The 15,499-nt window shown below is 32.2% G+C and overlaps 2 protein-coding genes and 1 long non-coding RNA gene across 4 annotated transcripts in view; 1 reads left to right on the top strand and 2 right to left on the bottom strand.

Annotated features, from left to right (window-relative positions):
* On the bottom strand, positions 1-8,783 carry LOC109540421. Of its 2 annotated transcripts, XM_019908784.2 has the most exons (5): positions 8,568-8,783; positions 8,373-8,509; positions 4,512-4,571; positions 2,581-2,889; positions 1-742 (listed from the first exon to the last, which is right to left on the bottom strand). In XM_019908784.2, the coding sequence occupies exons 2-5, from the start codon at positions 8,466-8,468 to the stop codon at positions 452-454; spliced, it is 756 nt and encodes a 251-aa protein (XP_019764343.1). In that variant the 5' UTR covers positions 8,469-8,509; positions 8,568-8,783; the 3' UTR covers positions 1-451. The 2 variants fall into 2 exon arrangements, with proteins under 2 accessions (XP_019764343.1, XP_019764344.1); XM_019908785.2 differs by lacking the exon at positions 8,373-8,509 and having other exon boundaries at positions 8,568-8,645.
* A 366-nt stretch (positions 8,784-9,149) lies between these two features.
* Positions 9,150-9,819, bottom strand: LOC125503102. The gene is made up of 2 exons (XR_007280689.1): positions 9,610-9,819; positions 9,150-9,547 (listed from the first exon to the last, which is right to left on the bottom strand). It is a non-coding gene; the product is annotated as an uncharacterized LOC125503102 (long non-coding RNA).
* A 2,698-nt stretch (positions 9,820-12,517) lies between these two features.
* LOC109540420 (protein AAR2 homolog) overlaps positions 12,518-15,499 on the top strand; it is an 11,317-nt gene continuing 8,335 nt past the window's right edge. The window contains exon 1 of the mRNA XM_019908781.2: positions 12,518-13,252. Within this exon, the coding sequence (XP_019764340.1) occupies positions 12,844-13,252 (409 nt within the window). The 5' untranslated portion in view covers positions 12,518-12,843. The remainder of the gene's footprint in view (positions 13,253-15,499) is intronic.

Here is a 15,499-nt window from a genome sequence, read left to right as displayed (position 1 = left end):
TAACAACGCATAACTTTATTTATAGAAACATTCTATTTCTCACATTGTTAAAAACGTGGAACATGATGTAAATACACAGTAACAGTTTCTGAAGCATAAACTTTTACGCATCTATCCTAGTGCGTTATGGCTACATAATGGCATTATAATAAAAAAATGGACACAAAATTTACTAAATTAAAAAACTGAAGGGTAGGTATATCTAACTAGGCAAGTATTCCAAGTTCACTCGTTGCAATGTTCAAATTCATGTAAACGTATATTCAACATAGGAACAATTTAAATCAGCATATCTAATATAATGAAAATGTTACGACTCTCCAAACCAATATATCAAATCATTATCAATTGAATAGCTTTTTGTATAAAAGAAAAATTTAATAATATTATATACGCCTAAACATTGTAAAGCAATCAAAATGCATTCACTCGCTACAACAAAAAACCTGTGTTATGTCGATGATATGTTGGGAACATTTTTAATGTGTTTTCTGGTTGTTTGGCTAAACCTTTCCGACAGTTCGCGTAGGTTGCCAATCAAAACACTTAAAGCAGATTTAGCAGGCTTAATGTAGTATTTTAAACCTAATTTGTTCCGTAGCGCAATGCTTTCTGCCTTTTGAAGTCGTTTATAATAGATTAGAAATCTCGGATCAAAGGATAATGGAGGCTGTACGGGCTCAGTTTGGCCAAATCCGATTTTGATTAGCCTTTCACCGACATTTAGAAGGTCTTCTTTTTTCTACAAAAATAAAAATGCATAAAACATAAACAAGCAGCAGATATGGAAGGATTACGTACCACATATACAGGGTGATTCATGGTCGATGGCGTATTAGACGTTTAAGGAGAACGCGATGCACGATCTATCTGCAAATGTGTACAACGGATATGCTCTATCGACATAAAATATTTTCAGCAATGCAACGTTGCCGCTTATACCGAAAAGCATATACAACTTTGCTATTTCAAATGAGACGCCCTGTATATTATTGCACGCTTAGATTGGCGATATATATCTGATTATTTTTGCATAACGATTCCTATATCGAGCTAATGCGGTTTCCGAAATATTAAATATAATTCATTTTTTTTTTCATTAAGTTTTGGTACTGGGTTTGGAAAACCCTATGCTTGAGTCCGGCGTACAGAAATTGGTTCCAAATTATACAGGATGTCTTGAAAATACTGATCTTTCGGCTAGAGATAAAAACTGCTCCAATTGCATTTTTTCAAATAGAACTCCCTGTATATTAGTTCAAATACGGGAAGACCGTTAAATTCCCTGTGAAACGATATAGCATGTTTCTATACCTAAAGCGTCAAATTTCCGAGATAAATGGACATTTTTGCAAAAATTCGATTATGTCGACGTATTTATCAAAATAGCCATGAAATGTCTGCCTGTCTAATTTTTGCAAAAATGTCCATTTATTTCGGAAATTTGACGCTTTAGGTATAGAAACATGCTATATCGTTTCACAGAGATTTTAACGGTCTTCCCGTATTTGAACTAATATACAGGATGTTCTATTTGAAAAAAATGTAATTGGAACAGTTTTTATCTCTAGCCGAAAGGTTCGTATTTTCAAGACATCCTGTATAATTTGGAACAAATTGCTGTACGCCGTACTCAAACATAGAGTTTTCCTAACCCAGTACCACAATTTTAAATTTCCAGGTATCGAAATCGAGTTACAGTAATACAAGATTCCTTGGGGCTACGTTTTGATTAAAAATAATGAATTTTATTTAATATTTCGGAAGCCGCTTTAGATAGATATAGGAATCGTTATGCAAAAATAATCAGATCTATATTGCCAATCTAAGCGTGCAATAATATATAGAGTGTCTCATTTAAAATAGCAAAGTCGCATGTACTTTTCGGTATAAGTAGCAACGTCGCATTGCTGAAAATATTTTTGACCGATAGAGCATATCCGATGACTTCGTTGTAGAAATTTGCAGATAGATTGGGCGTATGCTTTTCGGTATAAGCGGCAACGTTGCATTGCTGAAAATATTTTATGTCGATAGAGCATATCCGTTGTACACATTTGCAGATAGATCGTGCATCGCGTTCTCCTTAATCGTCTAATACGCCATCGACCGTGAATCACCCTGTATATGATACGGTTAACGTTCGAAATGATCTTAGTCTCAATATTATCCAGTTAATATACAGAAAATAATGTTTAGTTGGTTAATGTCCGAATATAAAATTATCTACAGCTCCAGACGGACATCAACCAACTAACGTCGACGTTAACACAAACGCCTAGTTTTGGTGGGGTTTAACCAAATTGTTGTTTCTTACTGAAGTGATGTTCGCGTAAAAAATATTGTGTGCCACTCCTAATTAGTGAATTATGACTAAAAATGTTGCAATGAATTAATATTTTAACGGGCATTTAAATATTTTATTGATAAATATATTTTGCCGTCATAATTCTGGTTGTAATTTTTCAATGTGTAACAGATTCTTAGAAAGCTGGAACACAACTTTAAGTAATTCATATGTAGCATGTAAAAGGTATCGAATGTCAGGAAACATATGATTATATTATGTATAGTACTTACATCTTTTGTATTCTGAACCAGAAGAACTTCACATTGAAGAAAATTTGGATCCTTTGCAACCGGAATAAATTTAATCTGATTTCCGACAACAATTGCCTGCAACCAATTCAGACCTAGTCCAGCTACCTTCACGCCTGAGATTCTTATCGGAAGCTGTCCGGATGATATCCACGAAATATCCAGCAGAGGTTTGTGCTCCACCAAAAGAAGACCTCCATTAGGGTCGATTCGCTTAACGAGACCGGTGAGTTCTCGTCTTTCTTGTATAAAATGGTTCGGGATGTCGCCCGGTCTTTTGAATTTGCTGAACTAATAAATCAAATAAATTCTTAATAAAAAAGTTTTAGTTCAAAGCAAATATATTATCACAGATCATCCACATATAATGTATTAAAATATTAATGTTATTTTTTGTTTTAATTGTATGCCATATTTAACGCATCAATCCTAAAAATATGCAGTTTTCGCGAAAAACTGAATACATAGTTAGGTATAGGATACTTTATAATTTTCAATAGAAAATGAAATTTTTTCTCTACTTCTGTGGTAAAGTACAAGATGTTTCATATAACTAAAGGGCGTTTTACAGTCGGCAATTTTATTGCCCGCAACTTTCTTGCAGCTATAATTTTAGTATTCCGCTTTACAGTGTGCTGTAAAAAAAATGTTAAACTTCACATTTAGAAAAATCGATCAAGCGTACCAACTATTCACTATATGTGAAAAATCTAAAGCTTGTTTTCGTTTGAGGTTGCAATTATATTGGCAAGGGAATTATTATGATTAACATAAGTTGGAGTTTATTTCGATGGAAAACAAAAATGAGCAAATATGCCAGTAATGGTGATTTATATTACTATGAGTGAACATTTGGCAGCATAAAAAGAACCAGAAGTCACTAAAATTGCGGTTAGCTGCAAGGAATTTTAGGTTTGGAACTATAGCCGCAAGTCGATAAAAGTTGCCGGCAACTCGAGAACTGATAAAATGCGCAAGCGTAGAACGAAATATTGCATGCAAGAAAGTTGCGGGCAATAAAATTGCCGACTGTAAAACGGCCTTTAAGCAACTTATTGCCGGTGAAAACGCGCCTTTAATTGTTCACACACACTTTTGGGACACCCTGTGTGTCTAAGTCTAACTTTTACTAATTTGTAAAAATGGCATCTATTAGTAGCCGCAATGTCGAATTTGATTTCAAAATTCGAAATAAGTGTTGAAAATTTAAACTAAAAAAAAATGTCTTTATTTTCGCAAATCTCCAAATATCTGAGAAATCGGCAGCTTTAAGTAAGATAAACTTTACTTTGACAAAAGCAACTTTGGGTTGAATTTAATAATTGGGACACCCTGTACTTTAGAAAATAATTTTAAAAAATTAGCCCAGGATGTCCTTGATTTATCAATAAAAATATATTTCTCAAAAATGAAACAGTTTAGTCGCAATCTATAATGGCAAATATAAGACTTATAGCAGTAGTGTCTATATTCGTAACGTGAGTTAAAGATCTCAAAACTTGTAGGCTTGGTCAAGGCAGTTTTTTTTGTTATATGTATAATAAGCTAAAGAAAATGTACTATGCACAAATCTATCTAGTAAACTTTGATGAATTTGACGATATAAATAAGATGGGCTACAGAACTATTTAATAATTATCAAATTTTTAAAAATCCTTCCATCGTTTTGTTTCAACACTGCGGCAATGCATTGGTGTTAATTGGAACACGCTGAATATTTTTCTACTTTAGACTTGCGTTTTTTATTATTTCAATAACGGACTAAGTGGCAAACAATTAAACTTCTTGCTTTTAAATCAAGTAATAAAACTATTTAGGATGTTCTAGTGCATTGCGAAAGAATAAACTTTTAAAAAATAAAACTTCTATTAGTTAAGTAATTATATTTTTTAAATAATGTTTGAGGTACTTACAGGACGAACTTTCCTAATTGCCATCGACAAACCAATCAGAGCAACGGAATAGCATCCAATCTGAAAAGAAAAAGTATTAAAGCAGGGTTCAAGTTTATATTTGTCGTTAATTATTAAGTTGTGCTCTTCAAAATTTAAAATGTATGTACAATATAGAACATGTATGAAGATTATATTATTTGACGAGACAAGTTGGTTAGATCTTGCCCTATCAGACACATCTCTGCCGTTTTATCAACTTTTGTCAAAACCTTCGCGTTAACATAATACAGATCAGAAACAAACATTACTACTTAAACTGAGATATGTTACTTACACTGTATGTTTCGAAGTGATCTGTTATGTGTGGTTCTGTTTCCAAAACATATAACTGTTTTGGGAATCCAATGAATTGAGTGGGTACAAACATGTATTTGAAACCTTAAATTCTTCTAATGTGTTAGCTACCTCGTTTTTACGTTTTAAGAGTTTCAGTCATTATCTTTGTTGGTTTACACGCAATTCAACGAGCATCTACGTAATTTAACGAAAACAATTACATTTACAAGTGTAAATTAAATACATTGCTGGCAATTTTGTGATATATTTTTTGCAAATATCTCAGTTTTTAGTAATGTTTATTTTAGTTTCTATTTTATTGGTACCCAGGACAGACCAAACCCCTAAAAACTGAAGACAGTTTTTAAATCCCATCAGTTCATTTAAAAAGTTCGACGAAAATTTGCAAACTTTTCAAGACATTCGTCTCACCCGTGAATCATTTTTGAAATACCAATTTTGAATCATCACGATCACCAATTTCGAATCACCCCACAGGGTGATTCAAAATTGGCGTCATTCCTTTTAAGGGGTAATAAAGGCTCACTTGGAAGATACCAGAAAAATTGAACATTTTTTTTCGGTAATTTCTGGAAGATATTAATAATTGAAAAGCGAATTTCAATTTTGTTATTAAGCATTATTTTGAAAGTGTTCCATGTTTAATTGCAAGCATATTGGAATACTTAAGCATTCAAAAAGAACAATTACGATCTTTGCTTCAAATTACGAAAACTTTTGATTTTAAAAAAGTTCTCTTCTACAATTTTTTGATGAAAAGTCAAAGCGGTTGATCTTTCTTCAATGTCAAACACCAAATGATGTTTTTTGTCATTAACAGATTGGTTATAACCATGTTATAACAGGTGGATAGCCTTGTTAATAATAACAACAATTTGTCAAACTGTGATTTACTTTGAATTTCCTTTCACAAATTTGCGGATATGCTATTAGTTCAGGGGAAATGCTACAGTAACATAGCAGAACCTGAAAGAACTAACGTCAACAAAGGGCGAGGAGAATGGTTCCAGGGAGATAGTGGACGACAATTGATGTCCATGTTCCAGACACGGAGGAACAAGTATTGGACATAATTGCAGCAAAACCTTCCAGCGCAAGCACTCAGAACATTGCACAACCACTGACACTTTACCAGGCACCAAATAAATACCGAGCAAAGGCTACATTCCTACCACGTATGTAAGATCACGTTAAACCAATGGATTACTGAACTACCGTATAAATAGAGCAGGAGTTAATTAACCGAATACGAGAAGCGGCTCGAGAAGAGTGCATAATAAGGTGATTACTCAGGCACTTGTTTGCAGTTACAGACTCAAATGTATGTTTTTGTAATTTGCAAACAAATGAATAATTCGAGGTTATGAGTTTCGAAATAGGATCAGTCATTCAACGATTCCTGTTGAATTTACCGTTTATACTTGTCTATCTCATTGTCACTTTCTGTATAATGTATGTTTACCAATTATGAGTTTGCATGAATTTTAAATCTGATGATGGCGCTGTTGTCTCGCCGAAACGTTATGAAATAAACGATATACCAATTTTTATGTCACACTGTGACTGAAACCCAGAAAGGAAAAGAATATAATAACAATTGCACGCAGTCAGAGAAATAAATCAAAATTCTTGCTGATTCTTGAAGAAAAATGTTTTATATTTTGTTGAATTGGTTTTTATCACTTAATTGACTGCAAACGTTCGAAATTAAACCAACTCTCCCCTTGTCACATTAATCTGCATTTGCCACCTTGGCTATGGAATTCATTAAATAAGTGTCAAATTTTGATGATACTTGACATAATCAATGAAGAACAGTGCAACGTTTTATAAAATGCATGGAATTTTATAGCAAAAAATGCAATAAAACTGCATACGTCTATAAAAATAAAAATATAAAATTATACCTACAATGATATTTTAAAATAAATGTTCAATATGATTTCCGTTAACATTTAAGAAACTATTATAATCTACGTTTTTGAAATGAATCGCTAACGTAGTTCAAAACAGTATTATTAATGCTTCGAAAAACAGTTGTGATTCGATCCTTGATGTCATCTTTTGTAGTTGGAGTTATTTTATAAATTTCGTTTTTGAGAGCCTATAAAAAGAAACCCATTTTTGTAAAATCGGGTGAACGAGGTGGCCACTGAACAGGCCCACCTCTGCCTATCCACCTCTCAGGAAATTAATTATTTAGGTACTCATGAATTTGAGCTGTATGGTGAACTGGAGCTCCATCATGTAAATACCACATTCTTTCCGTGATATAATTAGGTAAATGATCAATTAAACGCGGCAATTCAAATTTTGACACTTATTTACTGACTTCCATAGTCACCTTACAAAATGTAGCAACTTTTTGAAATTTTTAAATAAAATAAATTACAATTTGAAAACGGTTGATTTCCCAGCTTAAAGTGTAAATGCAAATTGGTAACTTTATAAATTGTCTATCTAATGACGTATTAATATACAGGTACTTCCATTTGAAAAACAAAAGTTATATTGGGTTAAAAAGTTTTAGATTGAAGTCCACATTGTTAACACCCTGTACAATGTATTGATATTTTGGTTCAATATAATTTTTAACGGATCTGTGGTGATTGGAAAGACGTATTTTTGTATCTCTAACTGTTTTTTTTTGCTTCTACAATGAATTTTTAGATTCCATGTTTTTAAGCAAAATTTTACTAAAATGGCGATAATCTGCCAACGTCGCAAGTAAGAAAAAAACAATTTACGGTCTTTTCAAGCAGCGTTTGAAACGCTGCATTCCATGAGCTAATGAAAAATGGGCAGTTCTATTTAAAAAATACACTTTGATGTTGCCTAGCTTTTCTGAGTACACTCTGTATCATATAAGATATTTTTGAAATGTGCGCACTTTGTGGATCAACAACTTTTATATGAAACTATTTTTCGAAAGTTCAACACCATCGTTAATAATGGACTCTATCGCACTAAAAAACCACCCTGTGTGTGTGCACTGTTAATTATTTTTAGTTTTTATTTAATATGTCGATTTGATAATTTCAGTGAAATTCAATGATTTGATCATTTTATCAAACGTTTGCTTTCTGCTTATGGAATTTTGTTTACCGAATTACATGTTTCTTTTATCGAAAAGCTTTCTGTCTCTAAATAAGCCCCAATAGCCCTTGATTGAATGTTTGTTAATTTTACAAATCCCATGTTAAAAATGAGTAAAGCATGGAATAAACGTTAATAGGTTTGCTATTAACTTAAATAACGTTATATCGTGGTGTGTCCAGGTCGTGGTTGTTTCCTGAAGAAGGTTTTAGCTTATCAAGACTGCTCTACATATTTTACAATTGGGCATTGTATGAATAAGAAATTGTATGAATAAGGAATACATATTATAAGCATACGTAACGAAACGTAACCAACCAATTGTAGAATGAAAACTGACCGGATTTCGCTTTTGAGTTACTAAACAAAAATATATTATTACAAACAATTAATGGTTTTGTAAAGAGTGATATGTTATCAACTTACATGAACTCCTTTCATGTCCTTATCAATAACATCGGCGAAACTGTTAAAAGCATTTTTAACCCCATCCATTGCTCTAATCGAACTGTGTTCATTCATGATTAAATCTACATATATTCACGCATCAAGCAAGCCAGTGTCTAAAAATATATAACATTGATTTAAAAATAAATATTATCAAACAAATAAATAACTAACCTGTTTCTCAGTTAACCAGTTTATCACATGTGCAACTTCAGAATGGTTTCAAGTTTCAAGCGCGTTTCAATTTCAAAATGACAGACAAAAGTAAGGTTCCTAACCAGGGTGGCCAGACTGAGAAATGGCGGTGTCGCCAACTACCGGACGAATATCGAAAAAAACACCAAACGTAGACTTAAATACAGTGGCTTTATACAAGACAGTGGCGACAATAGTAGTCAGGTTTTCTCTTTGAATATAAAACTAACAGGAAGGAGTCTACGGTCAAATCAGTGCGACCGGAATGGAGGTTGGATATGGCCGACCAGTTGGCCGCTTTGGCAGTGGCGTAGGGCACTAGAATATGATAAAATGTGGAAAATATAGTATACACTGATAATATATTTGATAAAAAAATGGGATCAACATAGGTTAATCTGTTGTAGTGAATTAATGAAGCTTGACGAGATTATACACATCCTTAAATTGGATTAATATGGAATTATCTAGCGTCTAATTTAATTGAAGACCATTGAATTTAAAAATCTGATTAGTTTAAAAACAGGTGGCAGGGAAAGGCTAAATAAAAACAAACCACAATTACAATATATTAAATATATTAAAGAATTTTGAATTATTACAAGTACTTCCATAATGTAACATAAACTTATATTAAATTCTGCAGTCTATATGGTTAGGTACTTTTAATTTTTTTACTTTAAAAATTTACGTAAATTTAACTTATTAACTATAACTATGTATTATATATAAAATAAAGTAATTTTAGTTTTTGTACACTAGTGTTAAATTATAAAGTATATATTCTTTCCTAAGAATTTCACATTTATAATAATCTTAAGCAAATATCTCAGAATAATAATATTAATCTTAATGATCAGCTGAAACCCCAATTTCTAATTACATCTAAATTAACACAGAACGATATTAATGTTACCCTAAGCTACGCCTATGTAATATGTTGTGATTCGTAGATTAACCTAAATGTCATTCGAATAAATTTTTCACTTTTAAACATTTAATTAGGATTACAAACACTTACCTGTGAAATGTTACACCACAAGTTTTATGTTTTGGTGTTAGGGAACAACCACACGATACACAACTGACCATATTTTATTAACGGCAAACGACGAATGACGTGAACACGGAACCATCAAACTAACGATGAGTCATACGTGGATGTTCAACATGGCCGCTTTCGTCTTGCGCTTTCTCTCAAGGATAGTTCGGAATGCTCCTTCCTGTTAGTTTTATAATAATATAGTTTTATAATAATAATAATATTCAAAGGGTTTTCTATTGGTTAAGGCCTTCACGTGATTAAATTCGCCATTTTGGTGTAGAAATTATTGTATTTACTATGCAGACTATGGAGCTATTTTCGTTTTACTTAACATATTTGTAGTTTTTCGCTCTTAATTTCTAAATTTTATAGAGTATCATATTGCGTCTAGACGTCAGAAATTATTATGGGATTTTATTGAATAAAGCCAAATAATGTCTTATAATGTGGGTTGTGTGTGTTTTAATAACTGGGACCTAGACAATAAACATTGCTCAGTAATGGTTACAAGTAGTTACGCTAGCTTAAAAACAAACGTTTGATTTATAACGAGGAACGAACAAGACTGAAAACCTAAACATAACCTAAATTTCCATTGCTGAGAACAATTCTTTTTACGTGCTGAATTGCATCTCAATTCAGCTGATTTAACTCTCAAGGAAAGGCATTTTATATAGACAAACTCATCTTTAAACTTTACTAATTTACTCACAAAATGTTTTATATTATGGAAATTATTTCAAATTAAAGAAAAAGGCTTGAGCCATACAGATCAATGCAAAATATGTTGGTGCCAAATTGATTCGACCCATAATGACGAATGGGAGGAGCTTTGGCCTTATTGTCGCCACTGTCTTGTATAAAGCCACTATAGACTTAAAAATCGCCAGGTTTGGCGCCAAGTAAATTCAAACGGGGTGAACCAATAAAAACAGAGCGAAACGACTTAAATTAAACAATAACTTTATTTTTTCTAACAAGTTGAATTGAAATTATATATGTATTCTTGTATGTCTAAAACATATTATTGAGACAAATAAACAATTTTTAAAAATCCAGTAATTTTCACTTATACTAATGCAAGGAACAAACAACAACTTCTCCAACTAGGTCTAAAATTTCAGTTTCTTCTTGTTCATGCGTCAATCAGTTTTCAGCGTTCAACCAATCGTTTTGACATTACTATCCGTATTTCGTTCTTGATTTGTCAATACAGGGAGTTTTTAGCCCCCTTAATTGCAACACGTTTTACGTTATCCGTTATTCTGAGCATGCGCATTAGTAAAGAAATAACCGTTTCCGTTATTAGAGGATAACGTTAAAAAGCAGAACGACGGTGTTGACATATTGGACTTATTTCTATTATTAATAAAATAGGCGGCTATAATAGAATAATAAATCTTTGTAAATTGAAATAAGACTTTTTCATTGATTAACTTAAGCCATTATTGCGTAATTACGGATTTTATGTGGAAATTGTTTGGGCAAATTTTAACTTTGGCAAAACTACTAACATTGCAAGCACAGGTTCTAACTTCTAACCCATAACATAATATGTTCGGAATATGTTCCTTCTGGAACCTAAAATTGATAAGGCGATCTCCGGGCTCAATATTTTCTAAATTAAAAAAAAGCTAAAAAATTAGAAATTGGGGTTTCAGCTGATCATTAAGATTAATATTATTATTCTGAGATATTTGCTTAAGATTATTATAAATGTGAAATTCTTAGGAAAGAATATATACTTTATAATTTAACACTAGTGTACAAAAACTAAAATTACTTTATTTTATATATAATACATAGTTATAGTTAATAAGTTAAATTTACGTAAATTTTTAAAGTAAAAAAATTAAAAGTACCTAACCATATAGACTGCAGAATTTAATATAAGTTTATGTTACATTATGGAAGTACTTGTAATAATTCAAAATTCCTTAATATATTGTAATTGTGGTTTGTTTTTATTTAGCCTTTCCCCGCCACCTGTTTTTAAACTAATCAGATTTTTAAATTCAATGGTCATTTCAATTAAATTCAATCAAATTCAATTAAATTAGACGCTATTAAGATTACATATTAATCCAATTTAAGGATGTGTATAATCTCGTCAAGCTTCATTAATTCACTACAACAGATTAACCTATGTTGAACCCATTTTTTTATCAAATATATTATCAGTGTATACTATATTTTCCACATTTTATCATATTCTAATGCCCTACGCCACTGCCAAAGCGGCCGCCTGGTCGGCCATATCCAACCTCCATTCCGGTCGCACTGATTTGACCGTAGACTCCTTCCTGTTAGTTTTATATTCAAAGGTTTCGCGCGTCAAACTGAGTTTCAGACGTTAAACTGGTTTAAGATCGCTTGATGAAAATGGGCCTTAAGGGGCCTAAAAACTTTCTTACATTTGATGTAAAATCTTTAATCATATCAGTAGTAGGATTAAAATTCTAACAGCATTATTGTGTTTTATGTGCATAGAAATGCGTTTTTACCCTTTTTAAGACAAATTTAACGAATTTGTCTTTACTTTTTATAAACATATCTTTTGGCTGGTATATCTCTCGATTATTCGATTATCTAAAATCATATATGCTTTACTTCCTCGAAGGGTTTAAGCATAAGGTTCTAATATGCGTAGGTTTATGATTTAAGCTTTAGCTTTCAGATACGTTTAGCGTTTAGATCTTTAAGCTTATACTACTATTTTGTATCACGCTAATAGAAAACTCTGAAATCACAAAACCAAGAGAAATCCCCAAAAAATCGCCAGTCGCCAATTCCAAAAACATTGTCGCCAACATAAGCAAAAAATCGTCGGCCAATCGAACCAAAACTAATAAAAAGGAAATAATCAATCGATCGAAACTAATCAAAAAATTTACAAAAGCGCCACGCGTTGTACAGAATTACTTTCAATATTAATATGTGATAAAGCAGAAACCCTGTTTATGCTAGCAGTTGCGCCTCCTGCAGCTTTGATGGTTGAACAAGTGGAGTTATTGTTTTGTTTCCAAATAACTAAACTCCCAATTAGTTAGGTTAGAGCTTTCATAGACTTGGTATGTGAATTCTCGAAGTTTAATTAGTAACTGAGTGTTTTAGAAGATTTATGGGCGACATGCAAATAGCTCAAATAAATATTAATTTATCTGAATAGGGGAACATATTTTTGAATATTGTGCGAAGTGATTAAGTACCATGGAAATTGATCAGGCCACAGCTAGAAAATTCTTCCGAGAAGGTGCCTTTCTCATTTTCTTAGGTGTTCCAGAAGGAACCGAATTTGGTATTGACCTAAAATCCTGGAATACAGGAGAGAAATTTCGGGGAGTGAAAATGATCCCACCAGGCTTGCATTATGTATTCTACAGTTCAGTCAGTAATACTGGAGATGTAGCTCCTCGTTGTGGATTTTTTCACAACTTTAAAAAGGGGGAATTACTTGTGAAGAAGTGGAGCAAATTACATGAAGGTGTCAGTTCGGAAATTATTTCAGAAGCTGAGGTAGTGGGTCTCAAGGAAAATATACAAGCTCTGGATCAGTTTCTTGGTCCATATCCCTTCAACGTTTGGGAAAAATGGAAATCATTAACATCGGATATATCAGGTAAGATTTTACTCCCTTGTCTTTAATACATACGAACCCTCACAACTGTACAGGATCGCCTTGAACTTAGTAGAAAAATATTTGTAGCTGGTACAGCTTATGGTAATTTTCTACTTTATCGCCCATCGCTTGTGAAGTTAATAACATGCTCATACTAGAATTGTATTCATCTATTTTCGAGGGTTTTCAAATTTATGTCCACTTTTACTTGTCTTTTCCTGCTATAACAATAATAATATATTGTAATACATATAATAATAATTACAATTAATATTGAAGTTAAATTAAGGAATACTTCCATTAGCAACACTGAACTTTGTGAGAGGGTAAGTGTTTAGTTTTCGAACATCTTCTAAGTCTTCTCGAATGTTTTCAAAATGTAATTATTTTATTTGTAAACGTTCAATTTCTTCTTTCAATTTTTCATTTAAAGTCTTATTCTGAATGTATCTGGTTTCTGAGAATCGTAGATTTAAAATTTTTGATTTTAACTATACATTCATCTGGGAAAATCAAAGATAGTTGATGAATTGTGAAATTATTACAATTTTATAATATGGATTTTAAATGTATGTGACCGAACCTAACCGTAGACTGACTTTAGACTATCTTTAGACTTAATTCTTATGACTTCTAACCAAACATCTAATGACTGAATTCTCGTTTCTGCAGAGGCTTTTTTTATAGTTAAATTCAGCTGATCCTAGCAGAAACGATACTACGTCTTAATTTATAAGAATAGTCGGCATAAGTGACCATATAATTCTAGTCGAACTCAGAGCACAAATGCAGATGAATACATACAAATACAGGAGCAACTTATTGAAGTATCCATAAATGAGTAGCTCAAACCAATCTTAAAAACAAGGATACGAAAATTTTTTGGTACACAAGCAGATCCTAATTTTGTATCCAGCATTATTACTTATTATTACTCTTATTGTACAGAATCTTTTGAGTACTTTTCCGTCTTCCTATTTGGTAGAACTTGGATTGAATGCCCTTATGAGCCTCGTCGCAAAAAAAAATTAAACCACCTACTAGACGTTAGTACTCGTGGGGGCTTGCGGTTGCTACTCACAACATTGAGCCGGATATAAATACACGCATAATATCTCATCAGGTTCATCCAAGTCATTAATTTATTTTGCAATTTAAAACAAGTTATAATTTCAATAAATACATATGCATCAAAATGTTTTAATTATAATTTATTTTTACGTTTACCATTCAAGACATCAAAGTTAAATTTTGAATTTCTCCATCATGCATTTATGTAGTGTTTTACCCAGTCCACAGCCCGTAAGAAAGTTTTGACAATGAAAAGGAGTACCTGAGCCAAACGAGTTTGTGAACCACTGTTACAGATAATAGTTTAATTAGCAACTTTTCTGAGAACTATTTTTAGCGAAAATGCGGTTATTGACTACGATTTACTAATTGAAATTCACTAGGTACTTCATTTGGCGCATTCACCAAATGTACATTTTGTGTACTTTTCAAATAATTTTTTGTCCAAAAGTTATAAATGCTATAATATTTTGCAAAAAGCTCAAAAATGTTTAAAAGGTGTGTAGTGCATCAATTCAAAAAAATCAGTTGATTCGAGCTACCAAATTTTAAGTTCTGTTTGTTTTTGAACCAAGACACTTAAAACTAAAATTTCTCACTTGCTCAAAGTGGATTAACTCGATTGCTTTTTCAAAACAATCATGACTCTTAAATAGGAAGAAATTCACAGCTAGTTTCATTATATATATTCAATAATATTTATTGCGGGTGTCAAGAATATTAACCCATTAACAAGCTTGTTAAAGATGTTGCTAAAGATCAATACCCTACTTAAGCTCTAGGAATGGAGCAAATCAAAGTCCAACCGAATACAGGAGAAATATATTCTAAGATTACAAAAGCATTGATCGAAAAAAAAACGCAGTTTCATACATACAAACCCAAACAAGAGAAAAATTTCCAGGTGGTTTTTGCAAAACGTTCATGCTTCTACTGATGCAGAAGAAATTAAAGAAAACAAAGAACAATTAGGGCATGAAGTTGTCAGTGTCTGGAACGTCCAGCAGAATCGAACTAAGGAACCTCTGCCAATGTTCTTCGTTCACTTAAAACAAAAATAAAACAACAAAGAAATACAGGGTGATTCAAAATTGGCGTCATTCCTCTGGAGGTGTTGTCTGGCGCTGTTATAGGAGTGCAGAAAACATAGTAAAATAAATTAATTGTTATTAAAAA

Source organism: Dendroctonus ponderosae, unplaced genomic scaffold (genome assembly GCF_020466585.1).
Source record: "Dendroctonus ponderosae isolate FM_Combo_2020 unplaced genomic scaffold, Dpon_F_20191213v2 Dpon_F_20191213_1, whole genome shotgun sequence".
In the NCBI taxonomy this organism is placed as follows: domain Eukaryota; kingdom Metazoa; phylum Arthropoda; class Insecta; order Coleoptera; family Curculionidae; genus Dendroctonus; species Dendroctonus ponderosae.
This window is presented reverse-complemented; position numbering and strand designations above follow the sequence as displayed.